Source organism: Botryllus schlosseri, chromosome 8, assembly GCF_051294905.1.
Source record: "Botryllus schlosseri isolate E-star chromosome 8, Bs_hap1, whole genome shotgun sequence".
Taxonomy (NCBI): Eukaryota; Metazoa; Chordata; class Ascidiacea; order Stolidobranchia; family Styelidae; genus Botryllus; species Botryllus schlosseri.
In genome coordinates, this window is record NC_137243.1 from 3,055,530 (window position 1) to 3,080,663 (window position 25,134).

General features: G+C 39.7%; 1 protein-coding gene across 1 annotated transcript; it reads left to right on the plus strand.

The window, feature by feature from the left end:
- The first annotated feature begins 466 nt into the window (after positions 1-466).
- On the plus strand, positions 467-22,022 carry LOC145444076 (uncharacterized). The gene is made up of 7 exons (XM_080321986.1): positions 467-711; positions 12,208-12,318; positions 13,525-14,964; positions 17,711-18,015; positions 19,294-19,398; positions 20,954-21,103; positions 21,906-22,022. The coding sequence occupies exons 1-7, from the start codon at positions 486-488 to the stop codon at positions 22,020-22,022; spliced, it is 2,454 nt and encodes an 817-aa protein (XP_080178112.1). The 5' UTR covers positions 467-485.
- Positions 22,023-25,134: the final 3,112 nt, after the last annotated feature.

The following is a 25,134-nucleotide window of genomic DNA, read 5'->3' on the forward strand; positions in this document are numbered from 1 at the left end:
TTTTTGATCCATCGGTACCACATCTCTCCCTATATAAACTGGTTTCCAAGGTTTCAGATATGCGAATCGTACGCTACCTACGACAATGACTATCTGAATAAACTGTATCGAATGTATCTGTGGATCGAGAATTCACTACCAGCCGCGCAGCGGACGTGAGGTCAAGCTACTATCTGCTGTAATAGTCATACAATGTTCCGCCCGCAAAATATTCAAATGTCGCTTACACATTACAGTATTGAATATTCAAATGTCGCTAACACATTACAGTATTGACTACTGCTTCGGGGAGAGAGACATGTACCAGTCCTTGCAATCCGCTCCCTCGAGTAGTCGTACTCGATGTTACACTAAACTTGAGTATGACATGAATATATGCTGGGATAAGTGAATAAGTAGTCTACCTATAGTATTACTATAGTATATCCAGCATATTCAATATGATGTTGTATACAGATGTTTGGCTATCTTTTATCCACAACGATATGAATCTCTTAGTCAGTTACAATAATTCGAATAAGGTCGTGGAAGTGACCGATACATCGCAAATCAAAATTGCTGTCGAGAGAGCTTTCAAAGATGAACTGAAGAACCGTCCATTTAGGATACAGTATTTCGAAAAAATGTATGGTGATTTCGTCAATTTGGAATTCGCCAAAATTGAAGATTATGGAAAAATGAGACTGATTCCGTTAGACTGCATGACTACCAGTAAGTCTTCTTCAATTTCAATATGACTTTAGTAATCATTATACTGTCTCGGTTGAGCTGCCAAGTATAACAAACAGCTTTTATTAAGTGCTTACGGAATATCTATAGGTGGCTGCTGTGAATGAACAGTTTGCTCGTAGTACAGGAGATCATAGAAACCTGTATCATCATTGATGCTTGCATGCTAGAGCATGAGCATACTTACCTCTGGCAAGATTACTTTTAAAAAGTCGATATAGAGCAGCGGTCACCAGAATTTTGTAATTTTCTATTGTAGGCAATTTCATCACGTCCCTTATGCAAACGATTCGCAAACTATCGAAAACTTAATCCACTATATATTACGCAGAGGCGGTCAGTAACGAATACTTCTACTTTTTCGAAGTACTCAAGTAGTTTTCATCTACTTCTGGTACTTACTCGAGTGGATATGATTTTCGCTACTTCTACTTCGTAATATTTTGTGATCTACTTACTTACTTTTCGCTATTTTCAGTTTGTCAAGTAGGAGTAGACCTAGTTCAATCCTCCAATCAGGAAGATAGCCTGAGAAATTTCGGGGCTGTTTTAACGGAGTGTTAACATTTAATTTTCATAAAAGTTGAGTAAAGCCCAGGATATTCGTCATGCTTCGCGCGCAATGGATACGGGGTATCTCAATGTTCTTTTGTTTCCTGTTTTCTTTTGCCCTTTTTATTTTATCTAATTGAAAAGTCGATATATATATCCAGAATGATTTCACGAAAACATAGGTGAATATAATTTAGGTAGCAGGTTGGCGTGGTTCCGTTCACACCACATTGTCGCCCTTCGCCCATATGAAATATTTCATCACAGTATATACCGATCATCACAACGTTTGAAGCTGATGTTTTGCAATCTAGCATTTACTTATCATATCATAATCTACCATGTCCATTAGGGTTGTCCAAAATTTGGAAAATCTGACAAATCCCCCGTTGTAATGTCTTATTCTATAGATTATTGATAAAAAACGACACTGGGCCTAAAAGAAGCTCACAGGAAGGCCGTTAACATCTCTTACAAAGCGTTTGAAAGTAGCTGCCAAAGAATGGGCGTGCCACCGACCATCGAACGGTGAGAAGACTAGTAATCACGAAACCACGGCTCTTGATTGGCTGATCGGCTATGCTTCAATGACCACGGCAGCGGCAGCTTGCTGATTATGTGATCAAGGAGTCTGCTACCGGCGGCGATTCTGAAAGCGCATTGTATGTAGGTTGACAGTTAATGATTTAGGATTGATTCAGGGTATGTTGAGGTACGAAATACATGATGAACAAACAACAGCTGCTTCACAAAAACGTCTAAAGCATGACGGCTTTAATGTGAAGGACACCGCCGTAGCCTATATGCCTTGTTTTCCACGAGGGAGAGCATTGGCGTTTATCCAAGTGGCGACGGATTCCTGGTTTCAGAAAGGATATATCATTATTGAATACAAATATAAAGCTTAACAATGACAATTTAATTTGTGTGATCTTATTGGGCTCAGGTTGTAGTACAAAGTTGCAGTTTTGAATGTTCTAGGAATCGGCTGAATCAGACAGTTAACCTTGGCACTCATCAGATGTTTACAGCAAATTGAATTCACTTGTAAGTGTTTTCAAAGTCCCTAATGATGCCGCAGAAACGAGGTGTAAATGTAAGCACAGACTATGCTTGATATGATATGCAAACTATGCTGGATACTGTGCACTATGCATCATTGTCTGTGCTTACCTTTACACTCCTTTTCTGCACGATTATTAAGGACTTTGAAATATCATATCAAGCATAGTATGTGCTTAATTTTACACCCCTTTTCTGCGTCAGCATTAAGGACTTTGACAAGACTTGCAAGTGAATACAATTTGATGTAAGCATCTGATAAGTGCCAAGCATAACCCGCTGATTCAGCCGATCATTAGAGCTTTCAAAACTTCAACTATGTACTACAACCTGAGTCCAATAAGATCACACAGACAAAGTAGTGTCATTGTCAAGTTTTATATTTGTATTCAATAATGATAGATCCTTTCTGAAACTTGGAATCCGTCGCCACTTATATAAGCGCCTATGCTTTCCCTCGTTGAAAACAAGGCATATAGGCTACGTCGGTGTCCCTCACATTAAAGCGGTCATGCTTTAGACGTTTTTGTGAAGCAGCTGTTGTTTGTTCATCATGTATTTCGTACCTCAACATACCCTGAATCAATCCTAAATCATTAACTGTCAACCTACATACAATGCGCTTTCAGAATCGCCGCCGGTAGCAGACTCCTTGATCACATAATCAGCAAGCTGCCGCTGCCGTGGTCATTGAAGCATAGCCGATCAGCCAATCAAGAGCCGTGGTTTCGTGATTACTAGTCTTCTCACCGTTCGATGGTCGGTGGCACGCCCATTCTTTGGCAGCTACTTTCAAACGCTTTGTAAGAGATGTTAACGGCCTTCCTGTGAGCTTCTTTTAGGCCCAGTGTCGTTTTTTATCAATAATCTATAGAATAAGACATTACAACGGGGGATTTGTCAGATTTTCCAAATTTTGGACAACCCTAATGTCCATATCGTGTCCTAATCTGGAAAAGTGGACTCTGACTTTTTCTTTAGTTTTAGAGCTATTTTAGCATACCACCTTTAAAACTTTCTGGACTGAAGACATGAAATAAATGTTCCACTTTTAGAATGGTAGTAATTATATTTCACTTTCAATTTCCAGTATGATATACTTTGAGTTCTAATTAATATCAGTTCTTTTGTCTCGATAACATACATGTTGAAGTATTAAAGCAAGTGTAGTAATGTCTTTAATTTCCGGCAATACAGCTACACAATATGGCATTTTTACGATCCACCATATTTTTATTGATGTTTACTAATCGCGCAAAAGTGTTTGCACCGTATCCTATACAACTTCTCCGTATCGCTCTTCTACTAAACTTCGGGCCTTATAATATGGGGGAGGGCGACATACCATGATATTTTCTAAAACGTGCGGTTCGAGAAAACAGAGGATTAGTATCGCATTTCCATATCAATACTATCATTTTTATATCATGATGCGGACGAATGCTTATGCTGTCGAAAATTGGATACCTCCTGGCATCTATCAATATGAATCGAGCTCGGCACCTTTCGCATAGCACAATGTGCACCTTTTGACAATCCATGTGAACGAATTAGGATCGTTTTCACAACTAGTTGCTTACTTGAGTAGATTTAAAGTCAGGTAATTCTACTTCTACTTCAAGTAGTTTTAGGTTGCTGATGGAAGAAGTAGTACTCGTACTTGAGTAGATTTTGTCGTCGCTGCTTCTACTTCTACTTGAGTAGCTTTCTTGACTACTTTGACCAACTCTGATATTATTTCATCCACGAAAGAGCCGGAATATGTAGCGGCGAACGCGAGATATATGTCTGGATGTGGATTTTACATCAACTTACTACGCGACAATATCGGTATTATCTTCAGCACGCAACATGGAACTCGAAGAGGAACAGTGAACACAATGACTTGGACTCAGGCTTGAGTCACAACACTCGGACTAGGACTCAGACCCTTGAACCCTGACTTGGACTCGAACTTGACTCGGTGGTGCAGTGAAAATGACTCGACTTGACTCGAGTCAAAACTATAAAAGTAGAATTGACTTCTGACTCGGGATCTTGTGACTTGGTTACTTACAGCCCTGCTTTTAGCCATGTTTATTGTTTATGCCAGGGCTTTGGAGCCGAAGCCGGAGCCGGAGCCCCGGATCCGTACTTTTTTAGCGGAGCCGGAGTTCTACATGAAATTCAAGTGGAGCCAGAGCCGGACATGGAGCCGGTTGTTTGAATGGTAGCTCCGGCTATTTCATATGATGCTTGTAGCTCCGGCTATTTCATATGATGCTTGTGATTTTGCTAATGGTTGAATTCGCATAATTTTACGATAATCGTTCACAAGATTGAGAATTGTTGACTCGTTATAGCACCATATTTTCTAACTAACCAGTAACCATGTTCATTAGCGTTGCTCAAAAATGACTTTTTTTCTTCAAATTCAAATTGCTTGATGATAAAATTGTCAGGTTGCCTGAAAAAACGCTCCACGCCAAATTTGGGTCAGTTCCGACCAGTAGATGCCGTGCAATCTTAAATTTAAATTTCGACCATTTTTTCAAACATAGTCTTCACGCTGGCAAATTTCAACACTCCGAATTGACCAAACATCGTGTTCCACACATGCCCGAAGGAAATATTATGCTTTTCGCTGGTTTACATCTAGTTAATGGCATGTGATACAGTATAGATAATGAAATTGCTAATTTTTGAAAAATTATTGTCACGCTGATTAGTTGGAAATGAGTCAAACAACTCTGGAATGGCCTCGTGGAAACGATTATGATATAATTTGCAAATGATATACTTTTCAAGGTTGAAATCGGGGACCATTAAGAGAAAATAAAACACAGTAAGGCATATTTCCCAGGTCATTGTCGATATCTAAAAGTATCTTCTGTTGCGCCAATGCAGATTTCTCGAAATCGGAACGTCGCTGTGGCTGTTTCTTCGCAATGCATTATTATATTTGTTTTTCACGACTCCTATACACCGCTACAATGTGAATTGCGAATTATGAGGTAATATTTTCGGCTATCAGGGATCCGCATCATCCTTCGGGCATTTATATGTAGTGATCTCGCGTCAATAAACAATAGGATGTTTAGATATGTCATTTGTCCATTTGGTTAGTAATAATCATAACGTTCCTACTATCAATAGATCTTCTGAACCATTTCATATTATTCGCCGGATTTGGTGTCTTACCATACAATTGTCTGCATATAGCACAGTAGTACAATGTACATGTACTGTGCTGTACATTGTACATGCAATAGCATTGAATAAAGTGCGTTCTCGTGCGGGTTTGACGTCATCGACAGACGACACGAAGTAATTATCACATCACAGGGCGATGCATGGTCCTACAAAATGACGATACTTTGTGACGGCGATAACCGAACTAGTTGCCGGAGTCGGAGCTAGAGCTGGAGCAGTGCTCATCAATGGGCTCCGGAGCCGGAGGCGGGGCTAATTTATAATATAAGAGAGCTCCAGTGCTGGAGCTGGAGCAGATTGAAATTTACGACTCTTGCAAAGCCCTTGTTTATGCCGCCCTTGTTTATGCCACACGGCATAGACGTCGGACGCAGGTATGCTGGATATGCGGCATACTCACAATTCTGTTAGGCTTGCAATTGCGTGAACTAGCTGCTGAATTGTGCGATTTAGAACTACGCAATGTATTTCGTTGACATGCTTTTACTGCTACTCACGTTAGCAAATTAGCAGCAAAACATCGATCGAACGCGAGTAATCAGAAGACGCCAGACAAGACGGATACCTCGATATGAAAGATGTAGATTTCTTCATTCATTTCTGCACTGGCTAAATGTAGTGATCGTCATGTGACATGATATCTTAATCTGACTTGCCGGCCGGAACAATCGCGTCTGTTGCGACTGTGATGTCTTACTGACTGAAGACGGATGACGTTAACGGAATCGATTAAAATACATACTGACTTTGAACAGATTCAATTGGCGTAATTCATTTTGATTTCCGCTAACACTACTTAAGTACAGCGATGAGAAGATATTGTAGTAACGTGACAGACGATCTGTCTAATATACGAGACGTGTAGTTCTCAAGCAGCCATGTATTCAGTGACAACCAAGCACGGAAGCACCTGCGATGTCGTCACCAGGGCATGGTATGGTATGGTATGGTATGGAAGTATGGTATGGTATGGATGGATCGATATTTTGGTATGGAATATGGAAGAATGCAAGTATGGTATGGAATGGAAGATTTTAATCTATGGTATGGAACGGCATTTCCATACTTCCATACTTTGGTATTTTATACATTTTATCGTGGTCTGTGCAAGCTTCATGAATCGTACGTTGATCGCTGCTCACTCAATGCGATCGCTTTTGTTATGTGTGAACGTGAACTATAGAACGCTGTGTGTGTGTAGGTACAAATACGCGCTTGTGCAACGGTTTTAGGAGCACTTGGAATGACATGATTTTGTGATATAATAATGACAACAGCGATTTGATATTCTATTGAGTCTAGACACGACGTCTCCGAGCATAGTCTATCATGTGACGCAATAATTGGTAACGTATAGGCAACTCCAACTATACCTCATTTCTTGAGTGACGACAGCTCACAAGCAATCATGATGCAACGTACTAATTGCTCAATGCGATTGATAATTACATTTCTTCTGAAACATTGTCCGCTCCACACATTTATACTATTTGCATACCGAGATATCTTATTGGTCATATTTCAAACGCTCTCGCATTAGGATTATAAATTAGGGAGTGGGGTAGACATAGTTTGAAATTCTCGCCATGCTAACCCAAACCAAATGCTGTACTAATATTCACGCAGATCGCTGCGGTATTGATCGCCTGTAGCTGGGATATTTTATGGGTGCGCCTATATTAGAAATTATTTTGCGAGTATTTACTTCAAACTTGCATGTGCATCATGCCAATGTACCGGAAATGCGATGATATTCTTATGGAGCAGGGGCGGGCAACTTGGCCAGTCGGTGGGCCGGATATAGGAAAATTAAGTACTTGGCAAGCCGGATTGCTGAACGGATACATTATTCGCGCATATATGCAAGGAATAAATCGTATTTAATGAATGTATTTTATCGACAGCAATGTCACTTCAAAGCCATTTCTTGCCGATAATGACAATACAATGTGGATTTGAGAACAGCATTGTCATACAGGTGCCGCCATGTCTGCTTCTCTCTGATCAACTAACTCACGGTGCAATCCTTAATTAAGATTTCAAAGCGTTTCATTAGTCCGGTACCAAAAATTTACCAAGATATCAATTCATTAAGGTTGAGAACATCGTAAATGCCGATAATGCAAGTCTTCTCGCTTCGACGAACTTACGCGTAAGCTCCACTCTCACACGCTACGCAGTGCGCACACCTATATAATTACATACGCAGTCAACAAAAAAAATATGCGTTTAAGCAAGTGGTGGGGTATCTCGGCTGACTAGGGCCGCGGGCCACATTATCATGTAAGACGGGAAACTGTCCGCGAGCCGGAAAAAATCTCGTCGCGGGCCGAATCCGGCCCGCGGGCAGTATGTTACCCGTCCCTTTTATGAACGGTCCTAGATAACAATCTGCTGACTATCTCATTTTGCTCACGGAAGCTGTAGAGTAGACTTACACAGCACCTCACCACCGTGGGCTAAACCTCACCAAAACAGACTCTGTAAAACTATCACCGGGAATTAGATTCGCATCATAGCTAGTTTAAGCTATTATGACATCCGAAATATCGATAATATAGGTGCTAGAAAAGGTACTATACTTATGATATTGAAGTATTTGAATGTATGGAATATGTATCAAGTATGGTATGGAACAATGTAGGTATGGTATGGAAAATTGCAAGTATGGTATGGAGAGAGTAAGGCAAGTATGGAGTATGGAAAATTCTCGTTCATACCATGCCCTGGTCGTCACACCCTAGCAGCAGAGATGAGCGGATTTGAAATTTCTATGTCCTAATCCAATCCAAATCCGAACCTTCAAATCCAAATCCTAATCCATAACTTTTGCATATTCAAGTCCATGTCCAATCCTAATCCGATTCCAACTGGAAATTCAGAAAAAATATTTCTTTCACAACCAACGATTCATTTGATTCAAGATAACTTAGTAACCATAAGTACATTAATAACTGATCTGAATAAAGTTTGTCGCCATTCGCCACACGACATTTCAATCTCCCAGAAAATAGGTAAATCCAATCCAAATCCTAATCCGTTCCAAAAAAAAAGTCCAATCCAAATCCGACAAAATTTCACAAATCCTGTTTTTTCAAAACCTAATCCTAATCCATGCTCATCTCTGCCTAGCAGAGATGAGCGGATTTGAAATTTCCATGTCCTAATCCAATCCAAATCCGAACCTTTAAATCCAAATCCAAATCTTAATCCACAACTTTTTCATAATCCAGTCCATGTCCAATCCTAATCCGATTCCAAGAAAAAATACTAATTTATGCAATATAGGGATTCGAAAATTTTCTATCACAACCAACGATTCACTTGATTCAAGATAACTTAGTAACCACAAGTACATTAATAACTGATCTGAATAAAGTTTGTCGCCATTCGCCACACGACATTTCAATCTTCTTGAAAATATGTAAATCCAATCCAAATCCTAATCCGTTCTGAAAAAAATCTCTAATCCAAATCCAATCCAAATCCGACAAAATTTCACAGATCCTGTTTTTTCAAAACCTAATCCTAATCCATGCTCATCTCTGCACCCTAGTAGTCCCTTCTCGCGACAACCACAAAAGCTTATAAGCAGCACAAACAATACAACGCAAGCACAGAATGAAGACAATAAACAATCCGAATTGAGGCAGTTAGCGGTGCAAAAGTATGAAACAATTGGCAGGGCAGGCAAGAGGTGAATGAAGAACACAACATATTTACACACACTACTCCTATAACTACATCAGTACTCCTCGGTGTATCTGCGAGGTGCGGTTCTGTTCCGATCCGACCGCTGACTCGAGATATCAAAATTCCTGACTCATCTAAAGTTGGTTACTGAACCGATTCCATTTGAGTGGCGCATATAACAACATGATCTTTTATGTCACGACTGTCTGTAGACTGTGAACAGTTGCTAATCAAATAGGTATGGCGATAATTAAATTAATGTCAACTAAACCACTAAGGGCGGAGATAATAAAGTCAGCTGATCCGGGAGAATGCGAGTCATGTGATTAAAAACTGCTAATCGGGACGCATTTTAGGCGGAGATAATAAAGTTCCCTGATCCGGGAGAATGATAATCCTGTGATTAAATACTGCTAATCGCGATTCGCGACAAGTAATGTTGGAAAAGGTTACGCACGACGGTTAGTCGAGATGTCCCGAGTTTTCAATCAAGTGGCGTTATCTGTTGCATCATAATGCGAATGAAACAGCAGCCTGCTAAAAACGATGCTGCCACTGTAATAGGTAGAATTATCATAGCGAAATGAAAGTCGTGTCCAATTTGTACGGTGCAGCTAAGAAACGGATTATAGAATATTGATATCGCTCTGCAATGGTGGGTACATAACTCGTTGTTTAGTGAAGCAATTGCCTAGGAGACAATCGGCACGGTCATTATCGGGAGTAATTGTGCGTAGGAATGGTACTCAGTGTACGCAGTTTTTATAGTTGGTTATCTATAGTTTGTTCCGGCTTGTTATATCATGAGATTAACACTAACTTCTTTATGCGCTGCGATCAACCGACACCTCAATAATAATTAAACATCTTCGGGCGTATACCCAATTACCCATTGACAGGAACGAAACAGAACCTCGTCCGACCTCTCAAAAAAACTTCGGCCTTGGGATCCCATAGGGCGATAAACCTATCCACAATCACGTTCGCTTTTGGCACGAAATTAGTCGTACACTCGTACAGTTTAGTGAGCCAGCGTGGCACGCGCGAAAATTTTCGATAATTCATGATAAAATCGTTCAATAAGATCGGGAATTGCATAAATATTGCTGTCAATTTCTTGTCCTCTCTGCTCACGTAATCAAATTTACCGGTAGAGCTGAGTGAGGTGTCTTGGAAACTGTAGGGCCCGTTGGTATGACTCCGTAACATGATGTTATTTCGTGACCTCCTGTCCGCTATATCAAAAAATATAGAATCGCCCAAACGTATAGGCTACTAAACTAAAAGACGCACACGATTTCAAATGGGTAATTCTTCACTGTGCGATGGTATTTGTCTTGTGAGGTTCAGATTGCCAAGACAGGAACATTCGGCGCCAGTCATTTAGGCGCCTTTGGACAATTAAACCTATAAGTATTATGTGTATATAACGAAGTTTTCGGTCAGCATAAGGGCAGTCCTTTTCGGCCAAGGTTTTTTCGCTGCCGATCGTTCTAGCACACTCACTTCTTGGAGACGCATGTTACATGGCCTAAAACTTTATATGTCTTGGTGCGTCGTGGCCAATGTACGAAATAATTTTGGGCCCCCTTTGAGCTCGGCCCCCCAATTAGGGGTTTTGGGGTGCGGCAGTTACGGTCCTGATCGACTACATGGTCAATGGTCATTTTACACCAGGCAGGTAATCTTTATTTGATTCCCTATTTGCCAGCAACTTGTTTCTACCGACTTTCGTCGGCGTAGGCCTACCTCGCGCGCTCTATAATTCCTGTTGCTTCGAGCTTCAGTTTGTTAGCCGTAGCCGCAGATGCGTATTCGTTTGTCGTCGAGACGGAGTGATTGAAATCTCTTGATTGTAGAGGCGCGACTGCGCGTGTTGGCGAATATGTCGCGTATTCACGGGAGTTCGCTAATAGACAGCACAGTCGGACTCGCTAGTAAAGTAGCGCGCGATGTGGAGTATGTTAAATATATCATATCATAGTTCGTCAAGACAAGGAAGATGATCCTATCCGAGCATTATACGCATTGGTACATGTACTTAACCCTAATAAACTGATGCTACCTTGGTAAATTTGAAATAAATTCCAACTCGTCCCTTTTTTCCGGCTGGCTACCTGCCTGCTTCATATTGCAATATTGTCACCATAAACAAGCTACTGGGTAATTGTTGATATTGTACGACTGCGAGTCGGTCCTCTTTTAAGAGGATTTATCCTATTTTTTAAAAGTGTCCTTGGATTGCCCTTTTTTCCTCTTTGAGATTTTGTCCTCTTTTTTTGAGAATTTTGGTCAAATTTACGGCGAAATTCGTCTGAAATGCCATAAATCAACACCGAAGTAACGCTCCGGCGGGTGTTTCGGGAGCTAAGCCGGAAAGTTGACTTTTTAGTGAAAGAGAAACTGTATTTTGGGCACTGAGCGAGAAAAATTTGACCTTTTTCTTTAGTCAACCGACCACGAAGTGGGAAAAATTTACTATTTTCTCAGGATTTTCTTCCGTTTTTTTCAGGCTGAAAATTCTGAAAAAGTGTCCTCTTTTCAGATTTCCAAAATATGGTAACCCTATCTAATGATTTGGCATATACATAGGTTACATGCATATGTTAGTAATCTACAGTTACATACAATTCATGAGCATATTGCGGGTAATTTCGGCAGGGCCAAATGTTATTAATTATTTAGTTGCATTTGGCATTTTGTTACATTGCATAAAGGATATCATCGCTACTCAAAAGAGATCCATTCATCACACCATCGTCCATTCACCACACAAAAAGTAAAATTTAAACATCCTTCGTGAGACGCACATGATTGCAACTCGCCAAGACTTCACGGGTTGCATCATTTTAACTTTGCGGTTTGCGTTTTACGGTGGAGCTCGGATTGCAAGAAAACGACTATCCGGCGCCAATTATTTTGGTGCTGCACGTATCAGTATAGAATATTTCGATACATAAAAAAACACTCGCATCGCAGGCAACGCAACACGGACCGAAGGTGAAACAAGGAGCCGAGACATATTCAATATTAACGCTGCTGTGATAGATCATATTCTTATTTCTGGCCAAGAAAGTTCTACAAATGAAGGTTCGTGTAATCTGATCTGCTTGATTTTGTATAGTTGAGTGAAAGATTTGTGGTGGCATATTGATGATGATACTGGGACCCAAGCGTTTTCCAAATCTTTTATAGTAGGCTACAAATCGTAAGGATGGTTTGAACGTGAGGTTCACGTTCACGTTCTGTGTGTGAACCTCAGAAATTTAGACGTAGCGTTCACAAACGAACCTTGGTAGGTTCTGCACTGTGAACATTTTTCATATATTACTATTTTTCACCGCATTATAGCATCTTGGTAGTAGAAATTATTTGCATTTCAACTTTGGACGACTCTATGTATGGCGCTAGCAGCATAAAAAAATTGCACTAAACGAGCATGCGACCTTGCCAATCTCTAAAATTTTACATGCTTTGTTACAAAATTTTGCTCGAAATATTCAGCTTTCCTTTTGTGAATATTTAATGACTCTCTACTGTGAGCTTGAACTGCAATCACACAACACCAAGAACGAAATACACTACATCTAGGTAGTTAGCGAATGATGCTATTCAACCAATCAATGAAATTAATATTGAAAATACATCGTTGTCTAATGTTAAAAATCTATCAGGCGCACGGGATCCGTCTTGATTTGATATGTATATTGTATCATAAAAACCAAATTCATGCGATTGGGCTGCTGGCTACTGTATAACTTGTTTATGGGGTAATATCGGTAGCAATATAGAAACCCGTTTTAAACTCTGCTCAATATGAATGTAGCAATGGCCAGACGCCGAATACATTGTCCAGCTAGCCTAGTGACGCAAAGCAACGGAAGATAATGATTTTATGGGATTACTATAGCATTTGATTGCTCCACTTGATATATTTGGTGACGTTTAAAAAATCAGCATGTACTTCAGCATTCTGGGATAATGTTGTCTGAGTTGTCGCTAGGTATCGTGTACATTAATATATCGCTTCACTGAAATGTAGGGTTGGAATTAGCAATATGACGGCATATGATGTCATAGGTTCACGTTCGCGTTCACATAGCATCCTTCAAAAAGGTTCGCGTTCACACGAACATGATGCTTTCGGGGGTTCGCGCCATCCCTAATACATAGTTGTGGTCAGAAGGCACACTTACCTGCGATAAGATAAGAAAATTTGAGTTCTAAGCGTCCGAATGGATCCTTTGATAAAAATCCGGATAATCCATAAATTCCAGAATTACATTCTTTATGTAGCGGGAATCAATGACGAAGATCTGATAAACACCGTCAACTGCCACACCAAGAACATTTCTTCAGTAGATCTACTGGTCGACTTTGCGCACGAAAAGCTATGTGAACCGAACTTTGCGGTTTACCCGCAGATGTTGGAAATTGATATCAACGACTATTACAAAGGTCATCTTGAAGCAACATATTTTGACGGAACTCTGAAGCCTTATCAGTCTCGATATGAAGGTTTTCATAATCAGTTGACGAAGGAAGTCGGGTTTCAAACGCAACAACCAAATGAAGACAGAGTGATCGATGCGGACAGTTTCATGGCATCAATATGGAGTACGGATGAGTTGGTTCCAGATGACGAAATTGGTTTTACTGCTATTGTGGCATCAGCGGGTTCAGGAAAAACGACTCTCACGCGACGAATAGCTCTACAAGCACTCAGCAAAAATAGTGACACGGATTCACACAGCTTACCGAAAATGGTCCACTATATAGAGTTGAAGAACATCGAAGAAGAGAAATCTATTAAACCATCCCACTTTCTATTCCGCGGCCTTTACCAAAATGAAGCTGAAGAGGATCAGGCGTACGCATGGTTGCTCAAACATCAAACTCGTGCCATTTTGATATTTGATGGGCTTGATCAAGCTAGATGGAATTTTGATGTACGAAATCTCCGAAAGATCAGGATTTACGAACAAGCAAGCACCTCGACAATCATGTACAACATCCTAGGTCGCAATATTCTTCGTCATGTTAAAATTTTCATTGCTTCTCGTGAGTATAAAATCTCGGAGCTGCCTGCATTAGCCCAACCTCAGAGAATCATCGCATTAAACGGTCTCAGAAGTGAAGATGCCCAAAGACTTTTCATTTATTTGCTAGAAAAAAACGGCAAGGAACTCTGGAATAAAATCGAAACCATGTCACCACGTTTACTTCAATTAGTTTCGGTCCCGGTTTTCCTTATTCTAACAGCGATTGTGATGGGTAGGAACCCATGCCGAGATCCTCCCACTACAATCACGGAATTGTACAGCAGGATCATATCAAATCTTCAAAGCGTAGAAAACATCAGAAACCGGGATCAAATTGTTTTGGTTATCAACAAATTGAAAGCATTAGCATTTCAAGGCATGGAAGAAGGAAAACTCATATTTGACCACGCGGACTTGGCGAAATTCGGACTTACTGCAGAAGAAGTTCAAGATTTGATGACAAAAGTTCCGGGAAACAATCTTCTCAGCCGTCATTTGATGGAAGGCCACTTTAAATTCTTTTTCTGCCATCAAAGTATTGAAGAATTTCTTGCGGCTAGTTTTGCAGCCGAAATGGAATATCTCGAATTCTCGCAATTCGATGCGAGATATCAGCGCGACAACCGGTGGTCAGTAGTCCGAAGGTTCGTTACAGGAATTGTCTTCTCCAGCTCGAAGAATCAGCTTCATGAAGGTCAGGCATCATTTTACCTTGCGCAGATATTATTTCAATAAGTCTACATGAGAATCTAAAAGTTTGTAATCTCCACCCTCCAGTACCAATATTGGTCTGGCGATTGCAAAACCATAATACTAGTGGTTCTTACCTTTTACTAACCTGTGGAACCCTTGCACCAGGGACGGGCAACATACGGCCCGCAGAGACTTTCTACCCTGAAAGTGAAATTATATTCGGAAAGTATTGACAAATTTGATGCGTCACAGAATTAATCCAAGTTTGCCAACCTGATAAAGATGGACATGAAACTTCTTGCTCTGTTCGGGTGTAGGCTACATATGTTTTCGACCATAAAAATTAACGAGACACGGCTGCGTTTCCACTCTACATACGACATGCAGCCAGAGTTCAAATAACTTGTTGACAATTTTGACCGACCACAGAGGTCTGATTGACTTCAACAGCTACTGGTAATAAATATATTAAGTAGACTAACCCCAGATTTTCGCTTAGTCGCAAAAACAAAAAATTCACCACATAAAACATATCGTACATTACTAAAACATATATAGGCTACTCAAGCCACAAATTAACTTTGCATCAACAACAGTGTTAAAAGAACAAAACCATAACACGTGATAGATGACCTCCAGCGAGCTCCCGGGGCTCGATGTCAACCCTCGTTTAGAATAGGGTTGCCATGCGTCCGAAATTTCACTGTTCAAACTGCGTCCGGAAGGAATTTCTAAAATATTCCTAAATGTCCGGAATTTTGAAGGCTTGAAGTAAGCTTATAATTTTTTTAGTAAATCAATATAAACGATCTTATTTTGGGCAGATTTATGCTACATGATATATTTCTTCGCGCTGCGCGCGATTTAGTATCACATTTTATTGATTTTAAGACGGGAATATCACCCTCGCAAAAACTGCGATCAAAAATAAATAAAATTAACCTTCATTTACAAAAATAACTCTAATTGTGATCGCAATTATAGGAGAACGATATATTCCTAGAGTCGGTTTAGGCCGCTTGGATACTCTATTCAAAGATAGTGGTACTAAACAGGGGGGTCGTTTGCCTTTATTCTAGGGTTCGCGAAGATGTCGAACGTAATCAGCTTCCAAAATAGTCCGTGAGTAAGGATGGGCAAAGGTGCCGACCTTTTATTAGTAATCAGCTTATCAAATTTTGAAAACCACTGGATGTGCGGTGTTTATATAGCTCAGTGGTGCAGTGCGCACCGGTATTAGGCTGATTAATAATCTTATCAGTGTGACATGGACATGACTAAACGACGTACAATTACGCTCTTTGCATTTTCGAAGTCATCATCTTCCATCAGCTCTACCTCAAACTCTGATCATGTGGGCGGAGAGAGGATCAAAATTATATAGTAATATATGAAAGAACTAATATTATTGACAGAAATCATTCACATCATTTAACGACCAGATGCATATAGAAACCAAATGCATATAGTAAGGCCCCAGAAGCTACATCGAATACCCTACGGTGGGCCCAGGACCAGTGTTTATTTGGGCAAGAGCGCGCTAAAATGTGGCTTCGGCCCTGGTTACAACTTACGACACACAACCACATACTCCTGACCCGGATCTTGACCACCTCAAGTTGATAGGCAAAGCTTTGCAGGTTTGGCGTCAGATTGATCGACAATGTGCTCATACATCATTTCGAAATCCGATAGTGGGCGCTAAAGAGCGCCCGGAAATTGTGAAACAGAAATATGGTAACCCTAGTTTAGAATCACTACCATATGCTAGTGCTGGGATGACTCGGGTCATGACTTGACTCGAGTCAGACTCTAGTTACCTTTTTCGTATGACTTGACTTGACTCGAGTCATTGAGTCGGCGTATCAAAAATATGGATTGACTCGTGACTCGGAGCAAAATTCACGAGTCAATTTCGAGTCATCAAGCAATCAATGTCGATAAAAATCATTGTTCTCTCACAAATAAATTGATCGCAAACGAAGTGATCGGAGCTTACAGCTTACGTTGTCGTAAACTGTAATTTAATAGCAAAATTTCTTTTGCTGTTCTCTGTTCTTAACTTAACCAAACCTCTTGTTTTATTGAAATTGAATGCCAATATAGTTTATATAGTCCTCAACCATCGGCGCAGGCTGGAATTGTATCATATCAATTTGTATATCGGTAATATATTACATCTTATCAATTCGTTTCTCTATTCTCTATTTTGGCTGGTAACTATAATCCGAGGTCATGCAATTACTTACGTAGTTAAGCATTTCTACGTATATGTGAGCAATAAAGCGCCTTCTTGCGTTTATATTTAACTCTATATTCGTTCATAGGTCCAGAATCAATAACCACTCAATCTGTATTTCAGACATCTAGCAAAATGCAATGACGTAAGCATGCCTCATACTTCGAAAAGGCAATTTGACTTGAATTCTTACTTGACTCGTGACTTGAATCGACTTGACTCGAGTCACCTCCAAAATTCGAGTGACTTGACTTGACTCGAGTCACCTTCAAAAATCGATTGACTTGACTTGACTCGAGTCAAAATGCGCAATGACTCGAAATGACTCGTGACTCGAAGGTAGTGACTTGATCCCAACACTGCCATATGCTAATATAGCAATGTATTAAGATGCCATGCCATTCAGTATAATTTTCTCAACATTGAGTAAGGATTCCAAAATGTCGGAAAAAACGGATTTTCCTCTTCTGAAATTTATTAATTTATTGAAATGTGGTTTTCGCCACAGTTTCTGATCATGCCAAGAAACAGCAAATTATTTCTGGATCGATTCGTACACAACTCGAGGAGTCATCGGACAGTTTTACTCGTATGGAACTATATACCTTGATTTACGAATCTGACGACGGAAAGCTGATGAGAAACCTTTCCGTGATCGACGTGTCAGTAATCTCATTAAGTCGCGATCAAGCTCACATCGTTGGGTCATTGATTGCAAGAAGTGGACGTCTCGAAGCTTTGAATTTGGGAAAATGCAACATCAACGATGTGGACCTGCATGTCATCGCAAGATATGCTATCGACCACATTCAGGTGTGGAATGATAGGAATATTATAGCGGTGTTACGGTTAGGTCCACCAGATCCATTGCAAAATATAGTGCGCTTCGATACACCTGACCATAGGTCATGGTAACATGGAGCGACGACATTCAAATAGCCTACATACAGAGGTGGTCAGTAATGAAGTACTTCTACTTTTTCGAAGTACTCAAGTAGTTTTCCTTTCCTTCTGGTACTTAAGTAGATCTATTTTCTCTGAGGCCTACTTCGGAATATTTTGTGAACTACTTGCTTACTTTTCGCTATTTTCAGTTTGTCAAGTAGAAGTAGTTTAATCCCCCAATAAGAAAGATAGCCTAAGGAATTTCGGGGCTGTTTAGAAGTAGTTAGTACCAGCATTTAATTTTCATAAAAGTCATGTAATACCCAGAATTTTCGTTGCGTTTCGAGTACAGTAGATATGAAGTGACAATTTTTTTAACGAAAGTATCGCTGAATATAATTTAGATACCGGGTTGCGTGGTTCCGTTCACACCGCATTGTCATCTATATCAAATATTTCATCACAGTAAGTATGGCCCCCCAAAACGTTTGAAACTACCGTTTCGCAATCTAGCAATTACCTATTATACCTAGTAGCCCATGACGTGTCCTAATCTGAAAAAGTGGACTTTGATGTTTTTTAACGTTAGACCGGTTTTAGCAGACCACCGTTGAAACTTTCTGGACAAAAGACATGAAATATATATTCCGCTTTTTAGAAGTAGTATTTGTATTTTTCTTTCAAATTCGAGTAGTATACGTTGAGTTCTAATTACAGTTTCAGTTCTTCTGTCTGGATAACATACACGTGGAAGTATAAAAGCAAGTGTAGTAATGCCTTATATTTTCCGAAAATAGAGCTATAAACTATATTGCATTTTTACGCTCTGTCAAATTTTTAATCAACGTATACTAATCTAACACCCCATGATATGGACGACTGCTTATTCCGTCAAAAATTGACACCCCCTTGGATGCATCAATATGAATCAAGCTCTCTACACCTTCCTCGTAGCTCCGTTTGCAGCTTTTGACAGTCCAAGCGAACGAATTACGATCGTTTTCACAACTACTTACTTACTTGAGTAGATTTAAAGTCAGTCAATTCTACTTTTACTTCAAGTAGTTTTAAGTTGGTCATGGAAGAAGTACTTCTACTACTTCCACTTGAGTAGCTTTCTTGGCTACTTTGACCATGCGTACATATCATATTTTCTATTATGGGCACAATCTTGAATCATCCGCTACTCATTTGAACAATATTTAGGTTCTCAAATTGACTACCACAACCGATCACGACGTTGAATTAACGAAGAGAGGTGAAGCTATCACCGTAATGGGCAAAGGTATTTTTGGACACTTTGACCTGAAGGTGAGGTAAAAAGTGGATTTTCGCAGAAACGATGTTAAGTTAACTACTTAATTGATGCCACTGCCCAAACATATTCATTGTTACTAGCTTATCCGGCATTGCAGAAAATTGGCATAAACATAGTACCCATTGGCGTGAAGCAACGTAGTCGCAAGAATAACTGTACCGTAAGCCTAATTTTACATAATCATAATTATTGAGCAAAATTATTTCAAAACCGAAACCATACAGAAGCTGAACAGGTAACAGCCCCGTATACCGAGGAATCACTATTTCCACCAACTCACCACATGACGGGCTTGGACAACTAGATAGCTTCAGCTGTCTAATGGGACTAATTAGAGCGAAATGGCGGTAATCGACTTCAAATCTAATTTCTGGTTGTCCTGAAAATTCTACATGAGGACTGTATTGTGCGAAAAGTGCCAAGCTCGCTGTACTGTAGTCATTTGCATGCTTATGAGAATGGACTCTGATTTGATATGAGCTGGGCTTCATTCACTTTCCAAGTTTTCGCGAATTCAGTAATTCTAGTTCTAACCTAATTTGGGAGAAAACTCTGTATAGTTATAATTCTAATTATATAGCCGAATTTGGAAAAAATAGGTATAATTCTCATTCTTGTCTAATTTGGAAAATACTGTGTAGCTATAATTCTAATTCTAATCTAATTGGGAAAGGCTGACAATTTTCTAGTTGTCCAAATCTGCTACATGTTGGCTGATCTGCTATTTACCATGCATTCAACAAATATTTTTTCAGTACCATGCAGTGTTAAGCGTGAGTAAATAAGTCTCTGGGGCGAGACATAATGCGCTTGGCGTGATGGTCTCCGTTGCACCGATATGTATACAAATACCTCGATATAGGGCTGCATTTAAAATAAAAATCAATTTGAAAAAAACATGTATAAAACAAGGCCCTTATTTGAAACATGTTTTTCATTTCATATTTTTTTCAGGCTATGACGTCACCAATATTGAATTGTGACGCCATAGTGTATTGACATTGACATTTGGAAATATATAGGGCAAATATATATTATTTGACGAAATATCTACGCTATAGCTGTTGAACCGACTATTTTGTGAGTTCCAAACATACCATATCGTACACGCTGGCTATATCGGGGGTAATTGTCCGTAGGCTTAAAGGCATTCGTTTAAAACATTCTTCAAAACATGTTTTAAACAACCATTTGTTTTAAATGCAACCGGCCTCGATAAGTAACATGCGCGGTACCACTCCGTGAGCTCTTGAAGTTACACTATAATCGCAATTGCTAAAGCATTTCATCGTCACAGCGTCAAGGTGATCGCAATGTCGTCTACGTTCGACCGCGACTGCGCACCACGACCACGACTGCAATTCCGCGAATAAATTTATCATACACATGGGCCATAATCGAAATCAAATCAAAACAGTATCAATTTCAGAAAATTTGAACCTGAAGCTATGAAATTCCCTTTAACATTGCGACTCATTCCTATATTTTCATTGTATGAGAAAGATATAATAAATAAGGATATGAACCTAACAATGTTTACTGTCTCAGGAAATGAAGCTGGTATTCGAAGCATTCCACAACATTGACCGATTAAGCATCGCAACGTTTTTTAAGACATTTTTCGAGCCTGTATCTGTTACAATCAATATTCCGCCAGATGAATTACATCAGATAATGGGAGTGACCATTTTAAACAAGGTGATATATCGAGACTTTCTATTGCAACAATATATTACTGACGATGACCCCCGGCGTGCATCATCAAAAGTATTTGAATTTATTGCAATATGAATATAATATTCATATTAATTGTATTGTATTGAGCTTTATTACATTTATCTTTGAACGAACTGACCTCGTCTTCTGTAAGCCACCAATAAGTCACTGAGTTATTTTACATTAAAATTTTCCTTATCGGCAAATTAGAATGAATCGTAATGCTGTCGCAAACTTGGGTCAAATTTCTGTATCGTTTTTTTTTTTTTTTTTGGGGGGGGGGGGTATTCATGGTGTTTGTCGACTACTATGGTCATTTACACCAGGCCTATATTCTTCTTTTTTTCCGTAACTGCCGACTTATAGCACGGCCCACGTCTAGTCTTTTGTAAGCCACCGCTGACGCGGATGAGATGGCGAGGAGGAGCCTAGGTAAACCTCCAACACTTAGGTATCGGAATTAGGAAGTCGACCATGGTCGGACTCGAACCCGCGCCCATTGGTGTTGCAGCCGCGGATTATACCACTGCGCTATCTCGCCACAAAATTTCTGTATCGATTGCTCTCGATATATGAGGCTCGGGTCACGGGTTGGTAATAAACTGAGATTTGGACCGTGCTATAAAAAGTTTTAGAACTACTGGATAACTTACACCTTGCCACATCCGTTCTGACTTCCTTCGAACTATTTTGGACCTGAATATTTGTTTCCTGGTTGGTCCAAATTACTTTACACAAACACTTTTGAAACTAGGTTCTACTCTTGAATGGCATTTTATTTTAGATGGAAAAGATGCTCCTTCATTGCTGCGAAGGTGAAAATGTCGATTGGTCGTTGATTGATGATTGTGTCAAGATATACCAGGTCAAATTCGGCGGTAAATTCATTTCCCATATTTGAAATTTGTCTCATTCCAGGTTGAACACCTGAATATCATTGCAAACGGGAAAACTACTTTCGAAGATCATAGCAGCATACTGAAACATGCCGGCGATATCTGTCATTTTGGTGTTCACGTAAATATTCAATGGCTGTTCTACATAAGAAATGCGGATAGCGTGCAAAGTATTCTTGAAGCTTGTCAACAAAAAAAAGTAATGAACACGAATCTCTTATCATTTAATGCTAACTGACATGTCCCACCAGATGGAGTGCATCAAATGTGTGATTGATTGGTTCTATCGTCCTTCGCTTGATGAAATCATTGCGCTTGTTGAGAATTCGGAAAAACTCATTCTGATATATTGGCGTAACACTGACATGTTGGACGAGCGGGATTTGGAAAAGGTTTCGAAGATTTCAAGCGTACAAATTTTAAACGGTTCGTAATTGCTTCATTTCAGAACTTTTCGCAGTATTTTGGTTTCAAATATTTTCTGTAAAAAACTCATTGTTATACGTTAGATCATGCAAATAGAATACAATTTAAATATAGAGTTAAAACATGAACAGGAACACGCTTGGAATCATATTTATTGCTGTTTTTAGAAGACGATTACTGTGCTTGGTGGCAACTTGGCGTTCAACTACAACCAGACCGATGCTATACACAACAAAAACCCAGTATGTACGATTCATTCATTGTGTACAATAATATTGTCGGTGTAATTATTTTGATTACATGGAATAGGTGGGAATTAGTCACTCTTGACGCTATACGTGGTTTCCATATCACTGCTTGCGTTCATCTGCACTCAATTACACCGCCTTAAATTTAGAGTGACTTCTCTTTAAATATGCTGTGGTCTCAAATAAAGCTCGAAAGATTTGGCAAAAACAATATTCCCTAACAATCCACTGTAATCGAACTGCGGCTAAAATAATTTCACAAATACCCAATTCCACTCCATCTGTTTCTGTGGTGTCAATGGCACTCATCCTCCTACGTAATCAAGTCATGCTATCTGTCGTCAAATACGTCCTGTCCCCGTCCTCCTGAAATGTCAATTCTATCTCCAACATTCATTGGCTCATTTGTAGTTAGGCAATAGGTATTTCGTTGTTGCCTGTCGACCGCACAATGCCATAACACTTTCTAACGTCGCATTTCCGAATTGGTATCTGAAGGAACAGCAGAAGTCACAAGTCACGCTGATTTGCACTAAATTTTCATGATAGCGCTTTCGTTTTTTTGTGAAAATTACATATTAATGATTTTATTCTTTTTACACTCTGTTGATGCACAGCTCATTTGTGGCACCCTCAGTATATAGCAGTGGTCCTTAACCTTTTTTTCCTCCGGGCCCATTTTCAAAAGGGGCCTATGGTCTGGCGCCCCTGCCATATTTCAAAGACTGTAGCAAAAACAATGGATAAGAGGTCGAAGTAGGGTCGGTTTTGTCGGGTTGGGACATTAATATTGGTAATAGTTCGCGCATGAATTGCGCATGACGACCACTCGACTAATTAACCAATTAATGATTGTATGTGCTATATTCGGGAGCAAATCAAGGTTGTTAAAAAAAACTATCGGGTACCGGCTCTTTGGCAAATATTTCGCTGCCAGCACGACGAAAAAGTTCGATAATTGACAGATTATTTCGAATGTTAATTTGCAATGAGAACTCACGGATATATACAATCTATTGTGGCGACATAGCGTAGTTGTATGATCAACAACTATAACACCGATAGCTTGCGGGTTCGAGTCCAACCGAGGTCGACTCCAGAATTCCTACGTAGTGTTAGAGGTTTATCTAGGCTTCTCCTCACCACGTGATCTGCGCAAGCAGTGTCTTGTAAAAGTCTAGAAGTGGGTCGTCGGTAAATACGAATTTAAAAATAAAGAATATCGGCCTGGTGTGAAACGCACTTTCACTGGAAGAATAATAAGTAACGAATAACAGAACCGTAGCAGACGGTGAGTAGAATACCGACAAATTCTCACTTATTTCTGCTCTAACCTTAAACCTTTGTGAATCCGACGATATAGGGTAATGGTAAAGCGTCCGGCATCTCGATCGGTAGGTCGTGGGTTCGATCCCCGGCCGGGTCAGACCAAAGACCTGATTGGTAACACTGGTATCTATGACTTCCCTGCTTGGCGCTCATGCATGACTGGGATAGCATGGAGGGGTGGTGCAAGACTTAGAAAGCCATATAAAGGCTATATCTGCACCTTCCTTGTCCAGATCGTGTGTATATATCATGAGTCGGTGTATATGCCGCAAAAACATCAAGGACAAAAATAAACTACGTCCTTACGTACGCTTAGACTATTCAAAGAGGTGTGAAGACATAGCGACTACACAACTGAAGTTGAAACGTATCCGAATGCGTAAATGTATCACCTCGACATCAAGATTCGAAAACAACAACTTATCGCTTTGTTTTAACTCTAATTGATAAGTAAAATCAGTAAAGAATAAACGAACCGCCACCGGCGGAGCTTGAATACCAACAAATTGTCACTTGCTGGTCTAACTTTAATCTTTTTAAGAGTCTAATCCTTTTGACGCTGAATATTACTTGACTTGACCAACTTTCAGTTCCGTTTTCGGATTATTCACACATTCCACGCTGCTGTTTTCACGCTTATAGAAACAATATCAACTATGTATATCCCGAGAATATTCAATCATTTTGTTAATTTGTCAACTTTAAATCGAACTCTTAACAAATACACATATCTTATCGTTTGCCAACTCAATCATCACCAAAAAATTCAGGTGTAGGAATCCATTCGTGAGATGTACTATAGGTAAATTGGGATAATCCCAAATGAAATATTTTTACTTTGGCATAGTGCGAATTGAAATAGAAATTGAATTGAAAATCTCATTGGAAGCACAATGGGGTACGATCGCTAAAAAGGGTTGAGAAGCAATATATAACCGAACGCGAAATCTAACGCTGATTTAATTTTACTGTGGCAGTGACAGTAAAAATAGCCTATACTTATCACGACTATATCGAAACCAGGATTAGGCTACACCGCTCGAATGCTCTGATATCAGATCAATCTTCAGTAGATTTCAAAATATTCTACATAAAATTGGGCCACAACAAAGGT

Coding starts and splice junctions, on each gene's coding strand:
- LOC145444076 (XM_080321986.1), top strand. CDS start 486: ATGAATCTCTTAGTCAGTTACAATAATTCGAATAAGGTCGTGGAAGTG. Junction 12,319..13,524: donor AGAAAGTTCTACAAATGAAG/GTTCGTGTAATC, acceptor TTCTTTATGTAG/CGGGAATCAATGACGAAGAT. Junction 14,965..17,710: donor GAAGAATCAGCTTCATGAAG/GTCAGGCATCAT, acceptor TTTTCGCCACAG/TTTCTGATCATGCCAAGAAA.